This window comes from Lepidochelys kempii, chromosome 10 (assembly GCF_965140265.1).
Source record: "Lepidochelys kempii isolate rLepKem1 chromosome 10, rLepKem1.hap2, whole genome shotgun sequence".
Taxonomy (NCBI): Eukaryota; Metazoa; Chordata; order Testudines; family Cheloniidae; genus Lepidochelys; species Lepidochelys kempii.
Genome location: NC_133265.1, coordinates 647,808 through 675,255, shown reverse-complemented (window position 1 = coordinate 675,255; position 27,448 = coordinate 647,808). Strand labels below are relative to the sequence as shown.

Sequence of the window (27,448 nt, the reverse complement as noted above, 5' to 3'; positions counted from 1 at the left end):
GGAGAAGTAAAGACTCCTCCGACCTTTCAGTTTTCTTCACAGCTTAATGAGTCTAACAGAGAAAATCCTCATGACTGGCCAAATCTTAGAAAGATAAAGAGGGAGTCAGCAGTATGTACCAATACTGCAAATTTATTCTGAGAACATGTCAAATTCAAATACTTTAAAGCAAAGAATATGCAGGTCTGTTGGGTCAACAATTCTGGGATGGAGGGAGAAGTGTGTAAACCTCATTATTCAGTCCGTGACCAAGAGGATACTAACAGTATTTGTGACAAAGTTCCTGCTCTACCTTGGTGGGTCTTGCGCTTTTCGGCAGATTTGCTCGCCTTGGAGCTTCACAGCAGCCCTCAGCTTGGCCGTTGTTCTGAATTCACAGTCCAGATCGACTTCTCTTGTGTCTGACCAGGAGTTGGGAGGATTTGGGGGGAACCCAGGCCCGCCCTCTACTCCGGGTTCCAGCCCAGGGCCCTGTTGGAATGCAGCTGTCTAGAGTGCCTCCTGGAACAGCTGTGCGACAGCTAAGACTCCCTGGGCTACTTCCCCATGGCCTCCTCCCAACACCTTCTTTATCTTCACCATAGGACCTTTCTCCTGATGTCTGATAACACTTGTACACCTCAGTCCTCCAACAGTCCATGTTCTCACCCTCAGCTCCTAGTGCCTCTTGCTTCCAGCTCCTCACACGCACACCACAAACTGATGTGAGCTCCATTTTAAAACCTAGGTGCCCTGATTAGCCTGCCTTAATTGATTCTAGCAGCTTCTTGATTGGCTTCAGGTGTTCTAATCAGCCTGTCTTAACTGTCTCCAGAAGGTTCCTGATTGTTCTGGAACCTTCCCTGTTACCTTACCCAGGGAAAAGGGACCTACTTAGCCTGGGGCTAATATATCTGCCTTCTATTACTCTCCTGTAGCCATCTGGCCCGACCCTGTCACATATCCCCCCACTCTGCTCAACACTACAGGGTTGGGCAACTTGGGACGTCAAGCAGTGTACTCATGACAAGCCATCTGCATTGCCATGGTGACTTCCAGCCCAGTGTTGTATGGTGAATTGGAAAGGTTGTAAGGACAGGAACGATCTGGTCACCTTGCATTCTTCTCTTTATTTCGCTGCATCCACTGGAGGGGTGCATGATCAGTCACAAGGGTAAACCGTCATCCCAGAAGGTAATAACGTAGCGTTTCCATGGCCCATTTCACAGCTAGGCACTCTCTTTCAACCACAGCATACTTCTGCTCTCTCGGGAGGAGTTTCCTGCTGAGGTAGAGGATTGGGTGTACTTCATCTCCGACCATCTGCGATAGGACAGCTCCCAATCCTACTTCAGATGCATCTGTTTGTAAAATGAATTCTTTGTTGAAGTCTGGGGCTATAAGCACAGGATTACTGCAGAGGGCTGTCTGTAGATCCAGGAATGCTTTCTCTGCGGCATCTGTCCACTTCACCATGTCTGGACCCCGGGCTTTTATCAGGTCTGTCAGGGGACTCGCTCTGGTAGCAAAATGGGGAATAAATCGTCGGTAGTACCCCACCATACCCAGGAATGCCTGGACTTGCTTTTTCCGATTCGGCCGGGGCCAATTTTGGATAGCCTCTAGTTTGTTTAGTTGGGGCTTGACCATGCCCCTTCCTACAATGTAGCCAAGGTATTTCTCCTCGGCTAGCCCTATAGCACACTTGGCTGGGTTGGGTGTGAGGCCAGCCCATCTTAGCGTGTCTAGAACTGCTTCCACCTTTCCTAAGTGGGTTTCCCAGTCGGGGGTGTGAATGATCACATCATCCAGGTATGCCACTGCATAACTGGTATGGGGCCGTAGAAGCTTGTCCATAAAACGCTGGAAGGTGGCAGGTGCCCCATGCAGTCCAAAAGGAAGAACAGTATATTGAAACAGACCCTCTGGTGTAGAGAATGCCGTCTTTTCTTTTGCATCTTTGGCAAGGGGAATCTGCCAGTATCCCTTTGTTAAATCAAGGGTGGTCAAAAATCGGGCATTGCCCAGGCAGTCAACTAACTCATCGATATGGGGTATGGGGTATGCATCGAATTTGGATCTCTCATTCAGCCAGCGAAAGTCATTACAAAACCTAGTGGTGCCATCGGGTTTGGGCACCAACACAATTGGGCTTGACCACTGACTGTGGGACTCTTTGATGACTCCTAGCTCCAACATCCTTTTTACCTCTGCCTTGATCTCCTCCCTTTTTGCTGCTGGGACCTGATAGGGCCTTAAAGTTACCTTTGCCCCAGGGTCTGTGATAATGTGGTGATATGCTTTGGTGGTCCGGCCTGGTTTCGTTGAAAACACGTCCTGGTATTGGTTGATCATCTCAGTTACCTCCTTCTTCTGGTTTGGTGTCAGATCAGTGGATATCCTAATCTGCTCCTGCATATTATTTCCCTGGACTGGGGTCTCTGGGGCCACTACACATGCCTCTCGTTGGTGCCAAGGCTTTAAGAGGTTAATGTGATAAATTTGTTCTTGTTTCCGGCGTCCTGGCTGCCACACGTTGTAGGTTACTTCCCCCACGGGTTCAACCACCTCATAGGGCCCCTGCCATTGGGCCAAAAGCTTGCTTTCTGCCGTGAGTACCAACACCATCACCTGATCCCCTGGTTGGAACTGTTGGATTTTTGCCTGGAGATTGTAGTGGGTTCGCTGGGCCTCCTGCGCCTTTTCCAAATGTTCCCGTACAAATGGGGTGACCCGGGCTATCCATGCTCACATCTGCAACACATGGTCAATTATATTTCTCCCCTCATTGGGTTCCTCTTCCCAGATTTATTTTGCAATATCTAGTATGCCACGGGGGTGGCGTCCGTATAATAATTCAAAGGGGGAAAACCCAGTTGAGGTACCTCCCGGATTGCAAACATAAGGTAGGGTAGTAGGGTGTCCCAATCCTTCCCGTCTCCACTTACCACTTTCTTTATCATTGCCTTGAGGGTTCGGTTAAACCCTTCTACCAGCACATCGGTCTGCGGATGATAGACTGAAGTTCTCAGGGTATGTATATGGGGGAGCGTACAGAGTTCCTTCATTAGCTTCGACATAAATGGGGTACCTTGGTCTGTTAATATCTCCTTTGGTAGCCCCACTCGGGCAAAGATCCCCACCAACTCTTTAGCTATCGTTTTAGAGGCCGTGTTCCGCAGGGGGATGGCTTCTGGGTAGCGAGTAGCATAATCCAGAACGACAAGCATATATTGGTGGCCCCGGGCTGTCTTCTCCAGGGGTCCCACTAGATCCATGGCTATTCGCTCGAAGGGGACCTCTATGATGGGAAGGGGTACTAAAGGCGCCCTCAAGTGGGGATGGGGACTGTGCAGCTGACACTCCGGGCAGGACTCTCAGTACCTCCGCACTTCTTTTCAGCTGCTCGGGTCCGCCTACCTACGAGAGCAACCCTCTGGCTTTGGGCCAGTATTCAGGTTCCCAAGGCCTTAGCTGCCCTTCTTTCCCTTTTTGTCTTTCTACGCTGTCTGGGAGTGGAGAACAAATCTGGGGATATTTCAGAGAAGGTTGGGGGTTGACAGTCTACTGTGGATGCCTCACTACTTTCAGGGTTTCCCCCTTTCTCCAATTCCCCTATCAGGAGTAAGTCTCCAAACCCTGGGAAGTCCCTCCCTATGAGCACTGGGTATGGAGTTTAGGGACTACACCTGCTGCTACCTCAGTAGTGTTCCCCTGAATCTCGATTTTTACTGGGATGGTAGGGTAATAACCAACTGTCCCATGGATGCATGTTATCTCCGTACGCTTAGCCCACAGCAGCTGACTATGCTTCATGAGCTTCCCCGAGACAAGCGTGATAGCACTCCCTGAATCAATCAGTGCTGTGGTCTCTACCTCATGTAGCTTCACTGGTCTAGTGTACATATGTGGGGTTAGTGAGATCCCCACAAGGGGGATTAGGGAGCATGGGTCTGCCCAGTTCCCCAGGTTACACTGCATAGGCTCCTCAGCATTGGGACGCTGTGCAGCTATGTGTCCCCACTCCCCGCAAGCGTAACATCTGTATGGAGCCCTAGGCATTCCCCGGTCTCTTGGTTTGGGCAGTCTAACATCATGATCCTCTTCCCCCTCAGTGCTCCGACTCTTTGTGGCTACTGGTGGGCCTTCAGCCCCTCTCTTTTTCCACCTGGGTTCTCCTGGTGGCCCAGTCACCCGAGCGTTAGGGCTTGATGCTGCTAGTTTAACCCGGGGTGCTTCTTCCTTAACCGGTCGGGTCAGCTCCCTCGCCGTCCTTCGCCCGTCTACCAGCGCGACAACCTCGTCGTAGGGGGAGGGTTCGTTCTGGCTTACCCAGGCGCAAAGGTCTGGCGGTAGTCCTCTCATGTACCAGTCGATTACCAGAACCTCTAGTATCTCCTCCGGACTCCGGGACTCAGTTCATAACCACTTTCGTGCAAGATGGATGAGGTCATATAATCAGGACCGCGGGGTTTTGTTTTCCTGGTACCTCCACTCATGATATCGCTGGGCCCGCACTGTGGTCGTTACCCCAGATCTGGCCAGGATCTCTGCTTTCAGCTGGGGGTAAGTCTGCCGCAGCCTCTTCAGGCAACTCATAGTAGGCCTTCTGGGCCTCCCCACATAGGAATGGGGCAAGGATGCCAGACCACTGATCTCGGGGCCAAGCCTCCCGCAGGGCTGTCCCTCTCAAGGGCCAGGAGGTACGCCTCTACATCATCCTCCTGCGTCATTTTCTGCAGCCAATTGCTGGCCCACGTGATCTGCATCCCATCATGGCCGCGGTTCAGCTCTGTAAGGGCCTTTACCTGGTTTATCAGTTCCCGCAACGTAGCCAGGTCTTGAGCAGCCTGGTCCATCAGCAGGCGATTACTCTCTGGCTGGAGCCACACTGCCTCCTGTTGGGCAGCTGCCTGGACACGAGTAGCCTCCTGCTGCGCAGCCATGGCTTGTATCAGTGCCCGCACTACCTCCTCCACTGTGGTGAAAAAAATAAAAATAGACCCTCTTCCCTTTTTTTTTTTCCTTCCAAACACCCTCCTTCTGCCGCGTTGCGGACACCAGATCCCACTGCTGACACCAGTTGTGACAAAGTTCCTGCGCTACCTTGGTGGGTCTTGCGCTTATTGGCGGATTTGCTCGTCTTGGAGCTTCACGGCAGCCCTCACCTTGGCCGTTTTTCTAAATTCACAGTCCAAGTCGACTCCTCCTGTGTCTGACCAGGAGTTGGGAGGATTTGGGGGGAACCCGGGCCCGCCCTCTACTCCGGGTTCCAGCCCAGGGCCCTGTGGAACGCAGCTGTCTAGAGTGCTTCCTGGAAAAGCTGTGTGACAGCTACAACTCCCTGGGCTACTTCCCCATGGCCTCCTCCCAACACCTTCTTTATCCTCACCATAGGACCTTCTTCCTGTGTCAGATAATGCTTGTACACCTCAGTCCTCCAACAGTCCGTGTTCTCACTCTCAGCTCCTAGTGCCTCTTGCTTCCAGCTCCTCACACGCACACCACAAACTGAAGTGAGCTCCTGATTAGCCTGCCTTAATTGATTCTAGCAGCTTCTTGATTGGCTGCAGGTGTTCTAATCAGCCTGTCTTAATTGTCTCCAGAAGATTCCTGATTGTTCTGGAACCTTCCCTGTTACCCTCTGTGGAGAAAGAGGTGGTTAGGGACTATTTAGAAAAGCTGGACGTGCACAAGTCCATGGGGCCGGACGAGTTGCATCCAAGAGTGCTAAAGGAATTGGCGGCTGTGATTGCAGAGCCATTGGCCATTATCTTTGAAAACTCGTGGCGAACGGGGGAAGTCCCGGATGACTGGAAAAAGGCTAATGTGGTGCCAATCTTTAAAAAAGGGAAGGAGGAGGATCCTGGGAACTACAGGCCAGTCAGCCTCACCTCAGTCCCCAGAAAAATCATGGAGCAGGTCCTCAAAGAATCAATCCTGAAGCACTTACATGAGAGGAAAGTGATCAGGAACAGTCAGCATGGATTCATCTTCCATGCCTGACTAATCTAATCGCCTTCTATGATGAGATTACTGGTTCTGTGGATGAAGGGAAAGCAGTGGATGTATTGTTTCTTGACTTTAGCAAAGCTTTTGACACGGTCTCCCACAGTATTCTTGTCAGCAAGTTAAAGAAGTATGGGCTGGATGAATGCACTATAAGGTGGGTAGAAAGTTGACTAGATTGTCGGGCTCAACGGGTAGTGATCAATGGCTCCATGTCTAGTTGGCAGCCGGTGTCAAGTGGAGTGCCCTGGGGTCGGTCCTGGGGCCGGTTTTGTTCAATATCTTCATAAATGATCTGGAGAATGGTGTGGATTGCACTCTCAGCAAATTTGCGGATGATACTAAACTGGGAGGAGTGGTAGATATGCTGGAGGGCAGGGACAGGATACAGAGGGACCTAGACAAATTGGAGGATTGGGCCAAAAGAAATCTGATGAGGTTCAATAAGAATAAGTGCAGGGTCCTGCACTTAGGACGGAAGAACCCAATGCACCGCTACAGACTAGGGACCTAATGGCTAGGCAGCAGTTCTGCGGAAAAGGACCTAGGGGTGACAGTGGATGAGAAGCTGGATATGAGTCAGCAGTGTGCCCTTGTTGCCAAGAAGGCCAATGGCATTTTGGAATGTATAAGTAGGGGCATAGCCAGCAGATCGAGGGACGTGATCGTTCCCCTCTATTCGACATTGGTGAGGCCTCATCTGGAGTACTGTGTCCAGTTTTGGGCCCCACACTACAAGAAGGATGTGGATAAATTGGAGAGAGTCCAGCGAAGGGCAACAAAAATGATTAGGGGTCTGGAACACATGACTTATGAGGAGAGGCTGAGGGAACTGGGATTGTTTAGTCTGCAGAAGAGAAGAATGAGGGGGGATTTGATAGCTGTTTTCAACTACCTGAGAGGTGGTTCCAGAGAGGATGGTTCTAGACTATTCTCAGTGGTAGAAGAGGACAGGACAAGGAGTAATGGTCTCAAGTTGCAGTGGGGGAAGTTTAGGTTGGATATTAGGAAAAACTTTTTCACTAGGAGGGTGGTGAAACACTGGAATGCGTTACCTAGGGAGGTGGTAGAATCTCCTTCCTTAGACATTTTTAAGGTCACGCTTGACAAAGCCCTGGCTGGGATGATTTAATTGGGGATTGGTCCTGCTTTGAGCAGGGGGTTGGACTAGATGACCTCCTGAGGTCCCTTCCAACCCTGATATTCTATGATTCTATTCTATGATAAGACACGACTTGACATATGCATACAGACAGGGTGCGCACAGAAATAGTGAGACAATACTGGTCAGCATGATAGATAATAATTAATCTGCTGGTGTAGGACGTGTTTTTGTAGGCATCATGGCAAAGGAGAGTTTTGAAGGAGGATAATGAGTTAGTTTTACAGATGTGTATGAGGAGTTCCTCCCAAGCATGAGGGGCAGCATGGGAAAAACAGCACAAAAGTTTTTGCAAGAAAACTTAGTAAGTGGGCAATGGAGGCTGCCACCAGGGGATGATCATAGGCGAGGATCAAAATCAGGATAGCAAACTGGAGATAATAGCTGGGGGGAGGGTGGGCGTGTTAGACCACAAAGGGCCTAGAAAGTGACAAGCACCTTGTGTTTGATGTGAGAGAGAAGGGGGAACAGTAAAGGGATGCAAAGAGAGGGGCAACATGGTCAAAGCAATGGCCTAGGAAAGTGATCTTTACAGCAGCATTCGGAATGGATATGAGTAGGGAAAGATTTAATTTGTCAAGGCTAGAAAGGGGTGTCGCAGGAATCCAGAGACGGGGTAATGACAGCTTGGCCAAGAGTTTTAGCTGTGTGGATGGATAAGAAAGGCCATATCTTAGAGGTGTGATGCATAAAGAATAGATAAGATTTAGACAAAGCCTAGAGGTGAGGACCTATAGAGATTTCCGAGTCAAAGACAACAGCCAAGTTATGGGCCTGAGTTACAGGCAGGATGACAGTATTGTCCACAGTGATCAAGAAAGGAGGCAGCTAGACTTGGAAAGGAGGGAGGAAAGCAGCTCTGTTTTAGCCAATCTGAGCTTAAATGTTAAATGTCCACAAGGAGATGTCAAATAAATTGGTTAGTCTCTAAGGTGCCACAAGTACTCCTTTTCTTTTTGAGAGACAGGATGAAATTTTAGTTTGGACAGAAGGAGACAGGTCTGGAGTAAAGAGGTAATCTGTGTGTCGTTAGCATAGAGATGGTTATTGAATTTGTCTTTATGGATGAGATTACCCAGAGATAAGGTGTAGAAGGAGAAGACTAGGGGACAAAGAACAGAGCCTTGTGGAACACCTACACAAAGGTGAAGGGAGGACGAGACGGATCCTCCGAAGAACATGCTGAAGGGAAGATTAAAGAGGTAGGAGGAGAACCAGGAGAGGACAGAGGTATGGAAGCCAAGGAAGGACATGATTTAAAGAAGAGGAGCATGGTCAACAGTGTCAAAGGCAGCTAACAGATCAAGGAAGATGAGTATGCAGTACTGGTTCTAAGCAGTGGCTAAGAAGAGGTCATTAGAGACTTTGGCAAGAGAGTTTTCAGTGGAGTGAAAGGTGGAAGCTTGACTGGGGGAACGTCTAGGATGGACTTGGAGGAGAGGAACTCCAAACAGTGATTGTAGTCAGTTCACTTAATGAATTGAGAAATTAAACAGAAATGGGGCAGTAGTTGAAGAGGCAAGTGGGGTCAAGGGTAGGTTAAAATAGTGGTTCTCAACCAGGGGTATGTATATCCCTGGGGGTACATCAACTCATCTAGATATTTGCCTAGTTTTACAACATACATAAAAAGCACTAGCAAAGTCAGAACAAACTAAAATTTCATACAGACAATGACTTGTTTATACTGCTCTACATAATTTACACTGAAATGTAATATTTATATCCCAATTGATTTATTTTATAGTTATATGGTAAAAATGAGAAAGTAAGTAATTTTTCAGTAATAGCGTTCTGTGACACTTCCGTATTTTTATTTCTGATTTTGTAAGCAAGTGGTTTTTAAGCGAAATGAAACTTGGGATACGCAAGACAAATCAGACTCCTGAAAGGGGTACAGTAGTCTGGAAAGGTTGAGACCCACTGGCTTAAAATACCCCAGCCCAAAATGAGGAAACAGCAGGTGGGAGGATCACAGTTCTTTTCAGAAAAGAATGCCATTCCTCCACACCATCTTCTACCAAAGCAAGCACCTTAACAAGGGTTCATGCTAGGCTCTATCACACAATGCAAATACAGGTCTTTAGATTTTTAGAAAGAGGAGAGGGTATTACAGAGGTGACCAGGAGTGACAAAGGCTTCCCCCACAAACTGCTGAGGACATTATAGGGATAGTAAGAGCACAGCTTGAGTCATGTTTGCAGTTGTTTGCCTTGCTCGCTCAGGTTTGCTACAATGTGTTTTATACACTGGAGAGACTTACACCACAGCTTAATCGGCAAAAGGCCCTTTAACAGAATCGGACATAAAACAATTCTATCCTGAACAACCCTGCATATTTCTGTTTTAACTGAAGTTTTAAAATAGTCAGTCATTCTGAGCACCACCATGACGGGTGCTGGGAGTGAGTCCAGAGACACATCAGTGGACATGTGGAGCACTCTCTCTCATATGTTCCAATCCTACCGATGAATATACTCTAAAAGCACTTCTGGAGTTATTGATTCATGGTAGCGATCTAAGGCCCAATCAGGATCAGAGCCCCACTAAGACAAGTGTTGTACATACATACAGAAAGATGCTCCCTACCCCCAAAAACTTACAAAATAATTTGAAATATGATGGAAAAAGTGAGCGTGACAAACATTAGAAAGGAATGTGATCACTTCATCTAGCTATGGTTCCACAGGTCAGCTATTGCACAACTGTGATGGAGTATTTGCCTCACACAAGCCTTGACTGGGTTAACTGTATATGCTGCACCTGGAGGGAGGCCAGGGCTTGATAAGCACTACTTACAGATGAACCTCACCTGTTGCAGAAGCAGGGCTAGGAGTATACAGACAGGAAGTGAGAGCAGTAAAGGGCTGTGCAGTCACTTCCTAGATGGAAAGGCAATTGTCCAGGGACAAGGAGGAAATCCAGGGGGAGAGTAAGCCCTAGAATTCTATCCTGCACTAGGGAGGCTGGGAAGGGTGAGGTAGCCATGAGGCACACAGTATGCTCCCATGATAAACCCAAAGATAAGCCAGGAGATAAAAAGATGGGGTAGGACAGAGCCCAGGGAAACAGCAACAGGTCTATGATTAGCAGCTTAGGTCTGCTCAGTCATAGGATCTGGAACTTGAAGTAGTCGGTAGACCTGGGTTCCCCTACCAGCCACTGGACCTATTCTTGGAATAGAAGACTACCTGAGATAGCATATGGACAGCTTGTCTAGTGGAACTTTATTGAAGAAGGGGGAGTACTATACAGTGACTGGGCTGGAGGGCTAGGTCATGAAGAGGAAGCGCCCTGAGTCATGGAGAGAGAGGTCACACTGTGAGCAACTGATGGAAGGAGGAGCAAAACCAGGTGAAAGCCAATTCCAGACCCAGCCACAAGGTGCACCTATGGTGAGCAGAACCCCATTACAACTTGGTTCCTAATAATTTAGTTGGGGATTGGTCCTGCTTTGAGCAGGGGGGTGGACTAGATGACCTCCTGAGGTCCCTTCCAACCCTGATATTCTATGAATTTGAAAGGGGCTGTTTTTGTGTCCTCTTACACTTAAAACCAATTTCACACTCTAATGTCCTAGCACTTGGAATACAACCATCTGATGATATAGACATGGGAGGTTAACCCTTTAGCTTAATTGAATTGAATTATGCTAATTCTATAGCATGTTAGATTTGGTGTGATCTCAAGGATATTATGATACTACACTTTAACGACATCCAGTGCATCTGGACACATTGCTTCAATAAAGAAGTCCATATCCAGGAATATAGAGAACTTTGAAGAACTACATTAAATGCTACACTTCCTAGTTTAGTATACATCAGTAATGCTACAATAAATAAAGCATATACTGACTAGGTCTATTTAGATGCTGTTAGAAAACAAGGAAAATCATAATGTATTTGCCCTTGGAAGCAAAGCTCTGTCACGTTGCTGTGTTTGCTCAAGAAATGAATGTAAAGAAAGTAAAATCATGTTTTATTCAATGATTCAAGTACAGGTTCCTTTTGTTCACAAAATCTCCTGACTTGGCACATGGCCTTTAAGGTAGAGTATTTATTGTGGTTAACATTTTAAAACTCCTACACATCTGAGTAATTTCACAACCTTTTTTATCCCACACTAGCTGTATATATATAGACTGAATACACTGTACTTAGAAGGTGGGAGTTTTATGGTGTGCTACTCTGTTGTCAGGAAATCTTCCTGACAGATGACCCTTTCTGATAAGTTATTTAACTAACTTTTACTGCACTAAGAAAAGGAGTACTTGTGGCACCTTAGAGACCAACAAATTTATTTGAGCATGAGCTTTCGTGAGCTACAGCTCACTTCATCGGATGCATTCATCTGACTGAAGTAGTGAGCTGTAGCTCATGAAAGCTTATGCTCAAATAAATTTGTTAGTCTCTAAGGTGCCACAAGTACTCCTTTTCTTTTTGTGAATACAGACTAACATGGCTGCTACTCTGAAACCTTTTACTGCACTGTAGTTCACTGGCCTAGAAATAGACTTTAAGGCCAGAAGGTATCATAGCGATCATCTTTCTAGTGTGACCTTCTGCACATTGCAGGCCACAGAACCTCAAACACCCACTCCTCTAATAGTCCCATAACCTCTTGAGGACTTCAGTAACTCAGCCAATCTTGATTTAAAGACTTCAAGTTATGAAGAATCCACCATTTACTGTTGTTTAAACCAGCAAGTGACTCATGCCCTATGCTGCAGAGGAAGATGGGAAATCCCCGGGGCCTCTGCCAATCTGACCGGGGGGGGAAATTCCTTCCCGATCCCAAATATGGCCATCAGTTAGACCCTAAATATGTTGGCAAGACTCAACAGCCAGACACCCAGGAAAGAATTCACTGTAGTAACTCAGAGCCATCCCCACCTAATGTCCCATCTCCAGCCATTGGAGATACTTGCTACTATCAGTTGCAGGTGGGCCACTTGCCATTGTCAGCAACCTCATACCATTCCCTCCATAAACTTAAGCGGCTCAGTTGTGAAACCAGTTAGGTTTTTTGCCCCTATGGAAGGCTGTTCACTCCACTGATGGTTCGAAACCTTCATCTAATTTCAAGCCTAAACATGGTGACGGCCAGTTTATATCCATGTGTGCCAACATTGGCACTTAACTTAAATGCCAGGGAGGGAGAAGAGTTATTTATCCCTCTGATGTGTTTACAGAGAGCAATCAGATCTCCCCTCAGCCTTTGTTATGTTGGGCTAAACAAGCCAAATTCCTTAAGTCTCCTCTCATAAGGTAGATTCTCCATTCATCTGATCATCCTATTAGCCCTTCTCTGGACGTGTTCCAGTTTGAATCCATCTTTCTTGAACACAGGAGACCAGAATTGCACACAGTATTTCAGATGAAATCTCACCAGTGCTTTGTATAGTGGTAATGACACTTTCTTATCTCTACTGGAAATACCAGAACTGGGACCAAGTTGTAAAGTTTGCTGTAATGTTCAATGTTGCTCTGATCCAGACCTCTGGTTCAGGACATCTCTGCTAATTACAATACATATCTTTATCAAACAAGGCACAATGACTTGTGTGTCTTCAGGAAAAAAATTAAGCCAGTTTTGAATTTGAGGGGTATAGGGGAAGCAATGGTACTCTCCCTTGTTTTACTCATGTTAGTCACCACAATAAGATATTGCTCATGGGAGATTGCACAAATGTTTTAAAATAGGATTGTTCCTGCTCTCTGAGCTTCACTGGACTCCTTAGCTTGGCTCCCCTTCTGAGGGGTTTAAATATGCCCACTGACATTGCTGGGCTCATTCTGATTAAGGAACAAAAATAAGTAGTGGTATCTCCCAAACACCACCCCACCAATAGTGCTAAAATTAAAGGTAGTTCACAGTAGATTGAGCAGTTCTGTGATCTCTCCTTCCCCTTTCTCACATAGGGAACAATGGTGATAATTAAATTATCGTTGGGCACCTGAGTTATGGCTTGTCTACATGGGGAAATAGACTGGAATAGATTTTACTTTGGAAGTGGATTAAACTAAACCACAAAATAGCACCCTTAGTGCAGAATAACTCCCCATGGGGGGGGGGGGGGGTTAGCGTGCTTTAAAATTCAAACCCTAGCTGATTCTACAAAAGCTCCTCCATGTAGACAAACCCATACCCCTCACTAAGATGAAAGGGGCAGTTCACCCTCTGAGCTATCGTTCCAGGCTCTCTGCAGACTCGTGTAGGTATTTCTGCATTGGTTGTATTCAGTTCACAGTGTTGAGGTTTTCTTTGCAGTCATAACAGCTAGAGAGTTACTTTTTCCCATTAAATCTGAGATTCTGAAAAACAAGAAAGTACCTTAAGAGGCATTGGTATGCTGTACTACCGCATACCAACTTAATTTGAGCCAAGATTTAAGCCAACTAATATTCTAGAGCTACCTGGATTCCATCATCATAGTCATCTTTTTCCTTTATGCCGCTTTTCCTGGTGAGGATTGCAGCAGCAGCATAGAAAGCAGGGAGGGCCAGACCTTCTTTTCCTCCACAACAGGTTCCAGCTCCTCCTGGGGGATTCCCCAGCAGGTGGAAGATAATATCCCTTCACTGTGTCCCGGGTCAGCCTTGGGGCCTCCGCCCAGTGAGACATGCCCAGTAAAGTTCCAGTGGAAGCTTCTGGGGGCATCCTTATCAGGTGCCTGAACCAATTCAGCTGACTCCTCTCGATCCAGAGGACTAGGCTTTTTTCTTAAACAAAACAAGTCACTTAACTTTTTTCTACCCAAAACTGTCTTATCTTAATAACTTTCAGAAGCTGCCTTAGAGCCCAATCCTACACTCTTTACTCACGTGAGGAGTAGCATCAGTTGGTAAAGCTATTCAGGTTCAGAAGCATCTACAGACCTAAGCCTGTAGATATCTTTGTACTAATTACTTTCCAATTAGTCTTGTTTGCAAATATGTGAAAGATGTAGGTCTTGTGACCTTCGACGCTTTCAGTTTTTGTTTTGCAAGCAGCAGTTTAGTTTTCACTTTATCAGATTGTATCACCTACTGCTAAAAATTACTAATTAACTAAAAATGTTACTCATTTCAGCTTAATTTCAGTTTGTCCATCACATTTTCAAAATTAGTGAAGGTATAATACAGATAGTAAGCAGTTCTGAAACATCAAAACTAAATTGATTACACATTCCTATACCATTGAAGACTGAAAAAGAACTTCAAATTAAACTGAAAGCACAAAACCAAAATTCCTGTTTTATAATGTACAGAGGTCACTACTGTGTCTAGAGGGACTAGTGAATATGTAATTAAATCTGGTGGAAAGATTTAGCCTTGAGAGATACTTTTCCCCCCAGGCAAATATGTTATATAAAATTCCAAAGAAAAGCCTTCCAATAAAGGATGAAGTGGCAAATTTAACACTGCCAAAAAGGCATTACTTAAAAACTGTTAATTGCAAATATGAATAAAGTTTTAAATATGCAGATCTAAAGACACTATTTTTGTAAAAGTATCAGGGGGTAGCCGTGTTAGTCTGTATCCACAAAAACAACAAGGAGTCCGGTGGCACCTTAAAGACTAACAGAAGAAGTGGTTTTTTACCCACCCATCTGAAGAAGTGGTTATTTACCCACAAAAGCTTATGCCAAAATAAATCTGTTAGTCTTTAAGGTGCCACCGGACTCCTTGTTATTTTTGTAAAAGCTTTTACATGTTTTTGGTGAGGTTTGAATTGGTTTAACCCTAAATTTCTTTGTTTTTATTTGGGCTGTTTACACAATTAACATTATTTTAATGTAACTTTCTACAGGGTATATGCTAGCCAGGAATGCAGCTGTTTGTAAACTGAGGCTGATGCACATCTGTTAGTCAGATTTAACACTGCAATCTGGAACTAGTGACATGTTACTTCATGTGGAAAGGACCTACTAAATTCCCCATTTAAAAAGCACACTTCTCTGAAATATTTCTGCCTACATAACACCCTGACTACGGTAGTTCAAAGAAATTAAAGAAAATCTCCTTTTCATTCAGCTGTTACTGTGTATTTATAGTCAGTTTTGCTGTTTCTGCTTGTATAATTAGGCCCCACTCCTGCCATCAGATCTGTGCAAGTGAACCTCTGCTGCTCATGTAGAGTTCTAAAGTCCTGGATTAGAGCATTAAAACAAGATCCCCTCTGCCCATCTCACTGGCTTCTGACCAGGAAAACGAGAGAGATCCCAGTTTTAAATGGGTCAGTGTCAGTAATAACCTTAATGATCTGACCAATGTTTTCCTGAGTAAAAGAGGTCTTGGTAAGGCTAGGTGTGTACTACTGCTGAGCACACAATTTGCCTACAAAGTCAACATGTTACCTAACTGGTAGCTCCGGAAAGCACTTTGGGATACCCAGAATATGTGTTGGATCATATTAAAGAAGTTCTGTATTAAAATCACAAATGAGTTTGATTCCCCAGAGTTTAAATTCCAGGGTATTACTAATTAAGAGCTCTCTTGGTTTTTGGTACTGTTTCTCTCCCTCTATGTGTGAAACTTGCAAGCTGCTAATTGTGTTAGTACATTCTAAGACAGAGTCTGTTCTCAAAGCAATTCACAGAGAGAGAGAGACTCAAAGCAATACTCTAACAACAGAAACAGCACCCAGAGACTCCCCACCCTTTTGTTGTATTAACCATTGTGATTAAAATAGAGATAGAGGATGTATGTGGATGGATGCTTGGTGTGGATAATAACTGAATGATCAGGGAGGTGCCAGCCTAAGAATCCAGTGTCCATCGGCTGAAGAAGGCGTCAAGTGGAAATAACCAGAGGGACCCCCCCCCCCCCCCGGAGGGCAGACTGGAATCCACCCAACAGCCTCAAGGATGGGAGAACCAAAGAACAAGATAACATCTTGGAGCCATCAGGAATGTGCTATCTGCTGATTGATTCAGCAACAGCATGATGAAGCAATTCCCATAGACTGGCATAGGAAGAAATTCCTATAAAAACAGACTCTAAAAAGTGAGAACTTTGGGGTCTGATTCTGCAAACCAACTTCCAGGAGCATCAGATGAGCATCTGACAAGGCCCTGCTCTCTCCTCATGTCCAGGCCACCTGGCCAGTGACTTGGCATGAGCAACTCTAAGGCTGGTAACTATGATAACAACCTTGCAGAACCTGTGTGTGTGTGTGTGTGTGTGTGTGTTTGTATGAATGAATGAATGTGAGAATAAATATGAGATTGAATGGAATGTTATAGCTATAACTAACTGCTTACTATGATTCTTTCTGTATTCACAATAAATGTGGTATTTTGCCTTTTTCCCTTTAATAAGATCCTGCTGGTTTTTATTTTATTGGTACAACATTTTGGTGGAGAATTGCGAAAGGGGGAATATTGGTAAAAAACCTCAGTTATTGTAAATATTGGTGTGCACACCGCCAGCTCTAGTGAGCTAGGCATTTCTATTAGGTTAAACCAGACCTGCTGGCCTCCGAGAAGGTAGCAGGGGACCTGCTGGCCTCCGAGAAGGTAGCAGGGGACCTGCTGGCCTCCGAGAAGGTAGCAGGGGACCTGCTGGCCTCCGAGAAGGTAGCAGGGGACCTGCTGGCCTCCGAGAAGGTAGCAGGGGACCTGCTGGCCTCCGAGAAGGTAGCAGGGGACCTGCTGGCCTCCGAGAAGGTAGCAGGGGACCTGCTGGCCTCCGAGAAGGTAGCAGGGGACCTGCTGGCCTCCGAGAAGGTAGCAGGGGACCTGCTGGCCTCCGAGAAGGTAGCAGGGGACCTGCTGGCCTCCGAGAAGGTAGCAGGGGACCTGCTGGCCTCCGAGAAGGTAGCAGGGGACCTGCTGGCCTCCGAGAAGGTAGCAGGGGACCTGCTGGCCTCCGAGAAGGTAGCAGGGGACCTGCTGGCCTCCGAGAAGGTAGCAGGGGACCTGCTGGCCTCCGAGAAGGTAGCAGGGGACCTGCTGGCCTCCGAGAAGGTAGCAGGGGACCTGCTGGCCTCCGAGAAGGTAGCAGGGGACCTGCTGGCCTCCGAGAAGGTAGCAGGGGACCTGCTGGCCTCCGAGAAGGTAGCAGGGGACCTGCTGGCCTCCGAGAAGGTAGCAGGGGACCTGCTGGCCTCCGAGAAGGTAGCAGGGGACCTGCTGGCCTCCGAGAAGGTAGCAGGGGACCTGCTGGCCTCCGAGAAGGTAGCAGGGGACCTGCTGGCCTCCGAGAAGGTAGCAGGGGACCTGCTGGCCTCCGAGAAGGTAGCAGGGGACCTGCTGGCCTCCGAGAAGGTAGCAGGGGACCTGCTGGCCTCCGAGAAGGTAGCAGGGGACCTGCTGGCCTCCGAGAAGGTAGCAGGGGACCTGCTGGCCTCCGAGAAGGTAGCAGGGGACCTGCTGGCCTCCGAGAAGGTAGCAGGGGACCTGCTGGCCTCCGAGAAGGTAGCAGGGGACCTGCTGGCCTCCGAGAAGGTAGCAGGGGACCTGCTGGCCTCCGAGAAGGTAGCAGGGGACCTGCTGGCCTCCGAGAAGGTAGCAGGGGACCTGCTGGCCTCCGAGAAGGTAGCAGGGGACCTGCTGGCCTCCGAGAAGGTAGCAGGGGACCTGCTGGCCTCCGAGAAGGTAGCAGGGGACCTGCTGGCCTCCGAGAAGGTAGCAGGGGACCTGCTGGCCTCCGAGAAGGTAGCAGGGGACCTGCTGGCCTCCGAGAAGGTAGCAGGGGACCTGCTGGCCTCCGAGAAGGTAGCAGGGGACCTGCTGGCCTCCGAGAAGGTAGCAGGGGACCTGCTGGCCTCCGAGAAGGTAGCAGGGGACCTGCTGGCCTCCGAGAAGGTAGCAGGGGACCTGCTGGCCTCCGAGAAGGTAGCAGGGGACCTGCTGGCCTCCGAGAAGGTAGCAGGGGACCTGCTGGCCTCCGAGAAGGTAGCAGGGGAAAAACGCATAGATTAAGCTATGATTTCAGAATCTAGGCTGTGTCACTTGCTAAGTAATACCAGCAGTGACAAAGAGATTGAAATATCCATGTTAAGATGTTTAAAAGAAAACAGGGTAAGCCAGTACCAGAGGGAGGAATGGAGTCAGAAGGAACTCCAACCTCACCTTTTGTTAAAGAAATTACACCTTTTAAACAAATCCTTCAAAAATGTGGGCACAGTCCTTGGACTAAACAAGCCCTAGCTGATGTCTGCACTATTTCGGACCTAGAGGATAGATTGGCTCAGTATATCCTCATATACAAACCTTCTAGTGCTGCCAAAAGAGATGCAGCAGCAATTTGGTTGTTGTGGGAGGCATGTAAGGATTCTTCCCTCCGCTTGTTTTCATGTAAAGAGGAAAAGGCACAAACGGAAAAGGGAGCAGACAATTGGAAGGTGCTGGCTACAAATATCCAAAGCCAGATGAAAATAGTGAAAGAGGCACTCCAGGAATACAAAAAGAGTGAAAAAGTTAACTCTGCAGAGGCTGGAGAGAGGCAGGTAAAGGGGGAGAAGGTCCTATGTACGGCACCCCCAGGCATAATTACAAAGAGAAAAGAGAGTAAAAAAAAAAAAAAAGTTAACTCTGCAGAGGCTGGAGGGAATTAAGCAGTTAAACTTTGTATTTCACCCAAACAACTTTTAACCGAAAATGTTAAAAAGGAAAAGTGTTAGAGCATTCTTGGTTTCTTTGCAGCCATTCTGAAAGAAAAATGGGCCCTTTTCCAAAGGAATGTCTGTAAATTAGCCAGGCAAAAATAAACTATCTGATTAAAATCATTTGACTGGACAATTTAGTCAAATTTGCTAAAAGAACATAAGAGGGTTCTATTGGAACTTAACTGCCTCAAATGTATAAAGGGAATGTAAGATGTAAAAAACAGAGCAGTGTGGAAGGGATGTTAAGGAAAAGAAAACGTGTATGTATCTGTCTGTGTGTGTGTAAATATGTCAAGTTCTAAGGACCAGTTAGTTTTGTTTTTGTTTTAAATAATGCCACTAAAAATCCATTTGACTCTTTAATTCAAAGTTGCAAAACTGACAGACCTTTTTGCTAGACACAGGTAATTAGTGTTGTTTGGCTTTGGGATTTGGCATTTAACCCTTAAAAGGTAACTCACTGCTTTACAAAATTTAAAATGTTATTAAGTTGTGGCTGCAGCAGGGCAGTCAAAATCAGGAGAATATAAAAAAAAAAAATTTGGATTCTTTTTGTTTGTTTTTTGTTTGTTTGTTTTTGTAACAAAATAGCAGATGAGAGTTGTAGTAAAAAAAAAATTAAAAAAGACAGTGCCTCTCTGAAGCAACAGCAGAGGTGAGGTGCACAAAACAAAAAGAAGCAATGTTAGAAACACTGAGTCTTAAAATGGCTCTGAGTAATCAGACTGTCACTTTGATAAAGGTACATGAAAACTCTGTAAGCAAAAAAAGAAAAAGTGACACCTTATGTAAAAATGGATCTGGATAATGTTATAGAAGTTAAACTATGGAAGAAATGTGCATTTGCCCCAGAACATGTGCAGGGTATATTGTAGAAGGGGCAAAAGAAATGCAAACATACCATGCTACTTAATTAAAATGCTATTAGGGCTCCAAAGGGAGCCACAATAGGTTGGGTTTTCTTTTTCAGATTGCTGTGTGTTTTGGAAGCAGAAGTTAAAAGTAATCAAAACTCTGGTGAAAGTTGATTGTGTCCCTTTTAAGATAGAGTCTCTGAGCTGCTGATGGCTTTAAATCCAAAAGCAGGAAGTTTCTGTGAAAATGCAAATTACCTAAATGATAAAGGAAGGAAAGAACTAGCAGCACAAAGGAGCTGCAGATAAAGGACATACCTGGTCAGCAAACAAATTGTCTAAATAAAAGGCATGGGATAACAAGATAATTTTAATAAATTTAATGATAATAAGTATCCCTGTAACAACGTATAGTGTGTATGATTTTTGGAAAAATCCTTTAAGGTCGTATGGTAATGATGCTTCTCAGTTATTACCTGTAAATAAAACTTAAAGCTTAACACAGCAGGAAAAACATTATAAATTTGGTCTGCTGTATAAGAAGGAAAACTCAGGGATTTAATGACTAAACAGTGGGATAATTTCCCCATAACCCTTAAAAGATAAAAGCCTTTGAAACCTGGCCTGCCTATAGAACAAAAACAGGAAAATATGGGGGCAATTTCTCTGTTTTGCCTGCAATCAGCAAGGGTATTTGTAAAAGAAATATTTTAAGCAATAATCTGCCACCCCAAAAGGGGTAGAAACATGTTTTTTTGTCTTTCAGAAAATCAGGAAAAGCTGCCAGCTGAAAAGCAACCCAATACCATGAATCTACTGTCACAATAGAAATTGTGTTCTGTGTTCTATGTTTTGTCTTGTGTTTTGTCTTGTTGCTAGCACTGTTGTGTGTTTTAAAAAAAAAAAAATACTGAAGACCTGCAGGAACTTAAAAATAAATTAAGCTTTCTGTCCCAGCTACAGGACAGCCTGATACAAAAACAAGTACATGCCAATGTAGACTTGGTCCAAATTGGTCTGGGTAACCTAAAAGGCCGATGGAATCTTTAGTAATGGCTTAATACTACCACATGGCTTATCCATAAGAAAAAAAATATTTAGAAATAGGGAACTACACAGCCATAGCTATGGGATGCACTGAAATGCAGATACTTGCACTAGCTACTTTGGAACACAAAATGTTCTGGGTCATATTGGGAAATATTAAGGGTTTGATGCATTTGTTAAAAAAGAAAGAGATCATTGTTTGACACTTATCAATATGAATGGATGCAATATGTTTCCACTATTGTAAACCAGACTTGTTAATGGGAGAAATTGTTGTCAAAATTGCACACCAACAGTCCCTGGAGGCAAAGGTATTGAAGGTTAACCCACTCCCCATATTACACATGGGATCCTTTTGGCTACCCTGGACCTTGAGCCAGTGAGCTGGGGAGGGAGGGAAGCTATTGGACACTAGAGATTGTACCGAATGGACTCCTCAAAAGTGGGTGTGCCTCACCTTGCCCCTTGCCCCAGAACCTTGTAGTAAAGATACATCACTAGGATCATGTATGTGGCATGAATTGGAATCACAAACTCAAATTGCCTCACAGTACTTTCTCTTGAATAGGCTACATAGAAAGTGACACTGACGATTATAAATCTTAGTGTCAAAAGGGGGATTATGTTGGATCATATTAAAGAAGTTCTGTATTAAAATCACAAATGAGTTTGATTCCCCAGAGTTTAAATTCCAGGGTATTACTAATTAAGAGGTCTCTTGGTTTTTGGTGCTGTTTCTCTCCCTCTATGTGTGAAACTTGCAAGCTGCTAATTGTGTTAGTACATTCTAAGACAGAGTCTGTTCTCAAAGCAATTCACAGAGAGAGAGACTCAAAGCAATACTCTAACAACAGAAACAGCACCCAGAGACTCCCCGCCCTTTTGTTGTATTAACCATTGTGATTAAAATAGAGATAGAGGATGTATGTGGATGGATGCTTGGTGTGGATAATAACTGAATGATCAGGGAGGTGCCAGCCTAAGAATCCAGTGTCCATCGGCTGAAGAAGGCGTCAAGTGGAAATAACCAGAGGACCCCCCCGCCCCGGAGGGCAGACTGGAATCCACCCAACAGCCTCAAGGATGGGAGAACCAAAGAACAAGATAACATCTTGGAGCCGTCAGGAATGTGCTATCTGCTGATTGATTCAGCAACAGCATGATGAAGCAATTCCCATAGACTGGCATAGGAAGAAATTCCTATAAAAATAGACTCTAAAAAGTGAGAACTTTGGGGTCTGATTCTGCAAACCAACTTCCAGGAGCATCAGATGAGCATCTGACAAGGCCCTGCTCCCTCCTCATGTCCAGGCCACCTGGCCAGTGACTTGGCATGAGCAACTCTAAGGCTGTTAACTATGATAACAACCTTGCAGAACCTGTGTGTGTGTGTGTGTGTGTGTGTGTGTGTTTGTATGAATGAATGAATGTGAGAATAAATATGAGATTGAATGGAATGTTATAGCTATAACTAACTGCTTACTATGATTCTTTCTGTATTCACAATAAATGTGGTATTTTGCCTTTTTCCCTTTAATAAGATCCTGCTGGTTTTTATTTTATTGGTACAACATATGAAGGTTGCAATAGAAAGCCCAATTTTACTCTGTTCTCTCATTCACTACACTGCTATTTTTCTAAGGAAATGACACTAACCTTTATGGATTTCACAGCAGTCCCTGTGTAATGTTCTAGCCACCGACCCTTCCATTATTCCATGAGACATCAGCACCTGCAGGAACCGTCGATGACCATCAGTCATCTGGGTAGCCATTGAAATGTTACACTACGTTTAGAAAGCTGCAGAAGGAATAAACTGCAATTAGATGCACACATTCAAGCAAAATATTTATCTATACGCACATTTGTGAATACCTTCTATCAAATCAATCCATATCTCATTCTGAAGAAAGAAAAATAAGTTCCCAACAGCACAAATTATTTTGATCTTTATATAAAAGATTCCAAATAAGATTTCAACTTCACAGGTACCTGTAGGAGTTCCGCATATAGCTTTAGTTAGGATTAATCCTATCCCCTTCCTGGGGAAAGTGAACATACCAGTGAGACAAGAAATTATATTAGGGCAAACAAGCATATTTATCAAGTTTTAGCTCAGAATGCACATAGGGCTTAACACTGATGTTCTAGGGTATTTGTTATGAACCTTATCGCTACTTCCCAGGACTCTTTCAGATACAAAATACAACGTTGCATACATTATGCCACTGTACTAGCCAAATAAAAGAGTGGTAGTAAAGTTCTCAGTGCCTCTGTTTCCCCATCTGTAAAATGGGGGAAATGGTACGCACATTCTTTGGAAAGCACATTGACATCCACTGGAAAAAAGCGTTATATAAAGGCTAGGTATTATTATTACAATCAATAAAATAGTTGGTACAGTTTGGGGTTCAATCCATCTTCTGGTCATTTTTATCTGAATAATACTGTCTTGTCTACTGAGATTGCAAAAGGCCAAGCATGTGGTCTGTGTGCTTGTCAAGGTCCCTTCCCCACTCTGAACTCTAGGGTACAGATGTGGAGACCTGCATGAAAACCTCCTAAGCTTACTTTTACCAGCTCAGGTTAAAACTTCCCCAAGGTACAAAATTATTTTACCCTTGGATTTTCACTGCCACCACCAAACTTTATCTGGGTTTACTGGGAAACGTAGTTTGGACACATCTCTCCCCCCAAAATCCTCCTAACCCTTGCACCCCACTTCCTGGGGAAGGTTTGGTAAAAATCCTCACCGATTTGCATAGGTGACCACAGACCCAAACCCTTGGATCTTAGAACAATGAAAAAGCATTCAGTTTTCTTACAAGAAGACTTTTAATAGAAGTAAAGGAATCATCTCTGTAAAATCAGGATGGTAGATACCTTACAGGGTAATTAGATTCAAAACATAGAGAATCCCTCTAGGCAAAACCTTAAGTTACAAAAAAGACACACGGACAGGAATAGTCATTCTATTCAGCACAGCTCTTTTCTCTGCCATTTAAAGAAATCATAATCTAACACATACCTAGCTAGATTACTTACTAAATTCTAAGACTTCATTCCTGTTCTGTCCCCGGCAAAAGCAGCATACAGACAGACACAGACCCTTTGTTTTTCTCCCTCCTCCCAGCTTTTGAAAGTATTTTGTCTCCTCATTGGTCATTTTGGTCAGGTGCCAGCAAGGTTACCTTTAGCTTCTTACAGGTAAGAGGAGTTTTCCTCTGGCCAGGAGGGATTTTAAAGGGGTTTACCCTTCCCTTTATATTTATGACAGTGCTAAATAAAAGCATCCCACTGAACCCTTCTCCACCTCTTGGGACACCATCCTCAGTGAGAGAAAACCCACAGCCAGGTAAGAAAGAGGCAGGAAATATTAGGGCAAAGTGATAAATACTAGTTATCCTAAGCTAGTGGTACTCAAGTTTTCGACTACTCTACCCGTTTCAGGAGTCTGATTTGCCTTGAGTACCCCAAGTTTCACCTCTCTTAAAAACTACTTGCTTACAAAATCAGACGTAAAAATACAGAAGTGTCACTGCACACTATTACTGAAAAATTGCTTAATTTCTAATTTTTACCATATAATTATAAAATAATCAAATGTAATATAAATATTGTACTTACATTTCAATGTCTAATAATATAGAGCAGTATAAAACAAGTCACTGTCTCTATGAAATTTTAGTTTGTACTGACTTCAGTAGTCCTTTTTATGTAGCCTGCTGTAAAACGAGGCAAATACCTAAATGAGTTGATGTAACCTGTGGAAGATCTCTGCATACCCCTGGTTGAGAACCACTGCCCTAAGCCCTTCTGTGTACTGAGTAACTCTGCCCATATTTCAGAGTAACAGCCGTGTTAGTCTGTATTCGCAAAAAGAAAAGGAGGACTTGTGGCACCTTAGAGACTAACCAATTTATCTGAGCATAAGCTTTCGTGAGCTACAGCTCACTTCATCGGATGCATACTGTGGAAAGTGCAGAAGATCTTTTATACACACAGTGAGCTGTAGCTCACGAAAGCTTATGCTCAAATAAATTGGTTAGTCTCTAAGGTGCCACAAGTACTCCTTTACTTTCTGCCCACATTTGCCAGTCATACTGGCATATAATAAAAGATGTTAAAATCCTGAACTATTTACTTTTCTTCAGCATTGGCACATGGAATACTGTTTCTACTCCCTGGCCTTTCTAACCAATGCCAAATGATGCCACAGGAAACAATATGCTGCAAGACGGAAGTAGCCTTTGCACCAGGAACAGAACTTGTAACTTTTCTATTCACACCACACAGATGTGAGAGTTCAGTTACTCCCCAAACTCTCAACACTATCACCAGCCAGAGGGTATATTGCCAGGGGCATAGTCTTACCAACAGCTTTAGGGACTGGATTAAGAAAATTCACAAAAGGTTTACAGTGTGTTTGGGGCTCACTCTGTCTTTAAAGTGAATTGACCAAAAGCTACTGCAGCCCTCTCCATCCAAAGCTTCATCTGCCCCCTGCCAATGGGCCACAGGGCTCCCCAGGACATTCTGTCAGAGGTAACAGTTCAGACTCTGTGATCTTTGGCCTCTTGACTGAAGGGGGCACCCACTTAAACTCAGTTGTGACATGGCTGCTTGCCGTGCTATGAAATGATTTGAGATCCTCCAAATTCATGTCACACTGGGCAAAAAGAGTCCTCCGACGGAGGTAACTTTCACTCTCTACTGCCCAGGGCTGGAGTGTTACTAAGATGGCTTGTGAGGCCCAGCCCCCAGGCACACAGCTGGCCTGGGAAATGCTGAGGTTCCTCCTGCCCACTTGCTCTTTCAGGTCTCATGCACATGTGGCCTTGACTTTAGAATCATAGAATATCAGGGTTGGAAGGGACCCCTGAAGGTCATCTAGTCCAACCCCCTGCTCTTGTATTGTAAATACATTGTAAATGAGGGGATTAATGTTACCCCAAACCTACTTCCTCCAATCCCCCACAACCTACCCTACCCCCTCCCAATGCCCTCCCCACAACTTTCCCTGCCCCCCACCTCCTCCAATCCCCCACAACCTACCCTACCCCCTCCCAATGCCCTCCCCACAACTTACCCTGACCCCCACCTACCCCACCTCCTCCAATCCCCCACAACCTACCCTACCCCCTCCCAATGCCCTCCCCACAACTTACCCTGACCCCCACCTCCTCCAATCCCCCACAACCTACCCTACCCCCTCCCAATGCCCTCCCCACAACTTACCCTGACCCCCACCTCCTCCAATCCCCCACAACCTACCCTACCCCCTCCCAATGCCCTCCCCACAACTTACCCTGACCCCCACTTACCTCCCAAGTCCAAACTACCCCCTCCACAACCCCGCCGGCCCTGATTGGCCCGCCCCGCCTGGCCCCTTTTCCGGGCGGACTCGAGGATTCGGCGCTCGCCGCTGTCGCCTGCTGACATCGATGACTCGGCTGGTCTGAGTCCGCCTCGTCCCCGCCAACACCCCCCCCGCGCCGCCCCTCCCCCAACACCCCCGCTGCTCCCCCGCGCCGCCCCCAAAACTCCCCCCGCAACCCCGCCCCGCGCCGCCCCTCCCCCAACACCCCCGCAACCCCGCCCCGCGCCGCCCCTCCCCCAACACCCCCGCAACCCCGCCCCGCGCCGCCCCTCCCCCAACACCCCCGCAACCCCGCCGCCCCCAAAACTCCCCCCGCAACCCCGCCCCGCGCCGCCCCTCCCCCAACACCCCCCGCAACCCCGCCCCGCGCCGCCCCTCCCCCAACACCCCCGCAACCCCGCCCCGCGCCGCCCCCAAAACTCCCCCCGCGCCGCCCCTCCCCCAACACCCCCGCTACCCCCCCGCGCCCCCCTCCCCCAACACCCCCGCGGCGCCCCCCAGCGCTCCCCCCGCGCCGCCCCTCCCCCAACACCCCCCGCTACCCCGCCCCGCGCCGCCCCCAAAACTCCCCCCACACCCCCGCGCCCCCCTCCCCCAACATCCTCCCCCAACACCCCCGCGGCGCCCCCCAGCACTCCCCCCGCGCCGCCCCTCCCCCAACACCCCCGCTACCTCCCCTCCCCGCGCCGCCCCTCCCCTGCCTCCCCAACACCCCCCCGCGCTGCCCCTCCCCCAACACCCCCCCGCACTTCCCCTCTCCCCGCCCCCCCAACAACCTCCCCCCATCGCCACTCTCCACCTCTCCCTGCCCCCTCCAACAAGGCCTCCCTCACCACTAACCTCCCCTGCACTGCCCCTCCCCCCCACCTCCACCAAACCCTCCCCCCAGCACTGCCGCCCTCACCCAGCAGCCTCTCTGCCCAGTGTTCTCCTGCCTCTCCCTCAGTTCCTGGCACTGCCAGTCCCCTTGAGCATGTCTGTAGTTACCAGCCCCCTGGCACAGTGGCCTGTCCACTCCAGCCCCTGGGGTATCTCCCACACCTTCACCTCCATGCCCCCGGCCTCCTGGTGTTCCCTGCTGCCCATGTCCTGGCAGCTGGGCCGGGAGGTGGACTGCATGATCTCGCCACGCTTTTCATTTCTAGGCACTGTGGTCTGGCACTTGCCTCGCCATTGCGGGTGCTGTGTGCCATCATGGCTGTGCTGCTGTACGTGCCTCAGGCCACTGTTATGCTGCTGTGGGCCATTGTGGGCATTACTGAAGGCCAGCATGGTCATGGTTGCAGCCATCCCAGCTGTCAAGATCAGTTGGAGTATTTTCGCTTATGGTTCCTAGCTGTGAACATTGGGTGAAGGCCCTTAGCTGAAATTCACCCCTCACTATTGGTCCTAGGAAATTAGTCTGTTACCTTGAGGGAGAGT

At 46.6% G+C, this 27,448-nt stretch overlaps 1 protein-coding gene across 5 annotated transcripts in view; it reads right to left on the bottom strand.

The window, feature by feature from the left end:
* NSMCE1 (NSE1 homolog, SMC5-SMC6 complex component) overlaps positions 1-26,127 on the bottom strand; it is a 45,268-nt gene extending 19,141 nt beyond the window's left edge. For 2 of the 5 annotated variants that reach the window (XM_073361593.1, XM_073361595.1), the window contains exons 1-2: positions 25,971-26,124; positions 22,303-22,446 (exon numbers count right to left, since the gene is read on the bottom strand). In XM_073361593.1, the coding sequence (XP_073217694.1) occupies positions 22,303-22,420 (118 nt within the window). In that variant the 5' untranslated portion in view covers positions 22,421-22,446; positions 25,971-26,124. Of the gene's footprint in view, positions 1-22,302; positions 22,447-24,273; positions 24,372-25,970 lie in introns of those variants that run through there. The other 3 variants (XM_073361594.1, XM_073361591.1, XM_073361592.1) reach the window with 3 other exon arrangements.
* Positions 26,128-27,448: the final 1,321 nt, after the last annotated feature.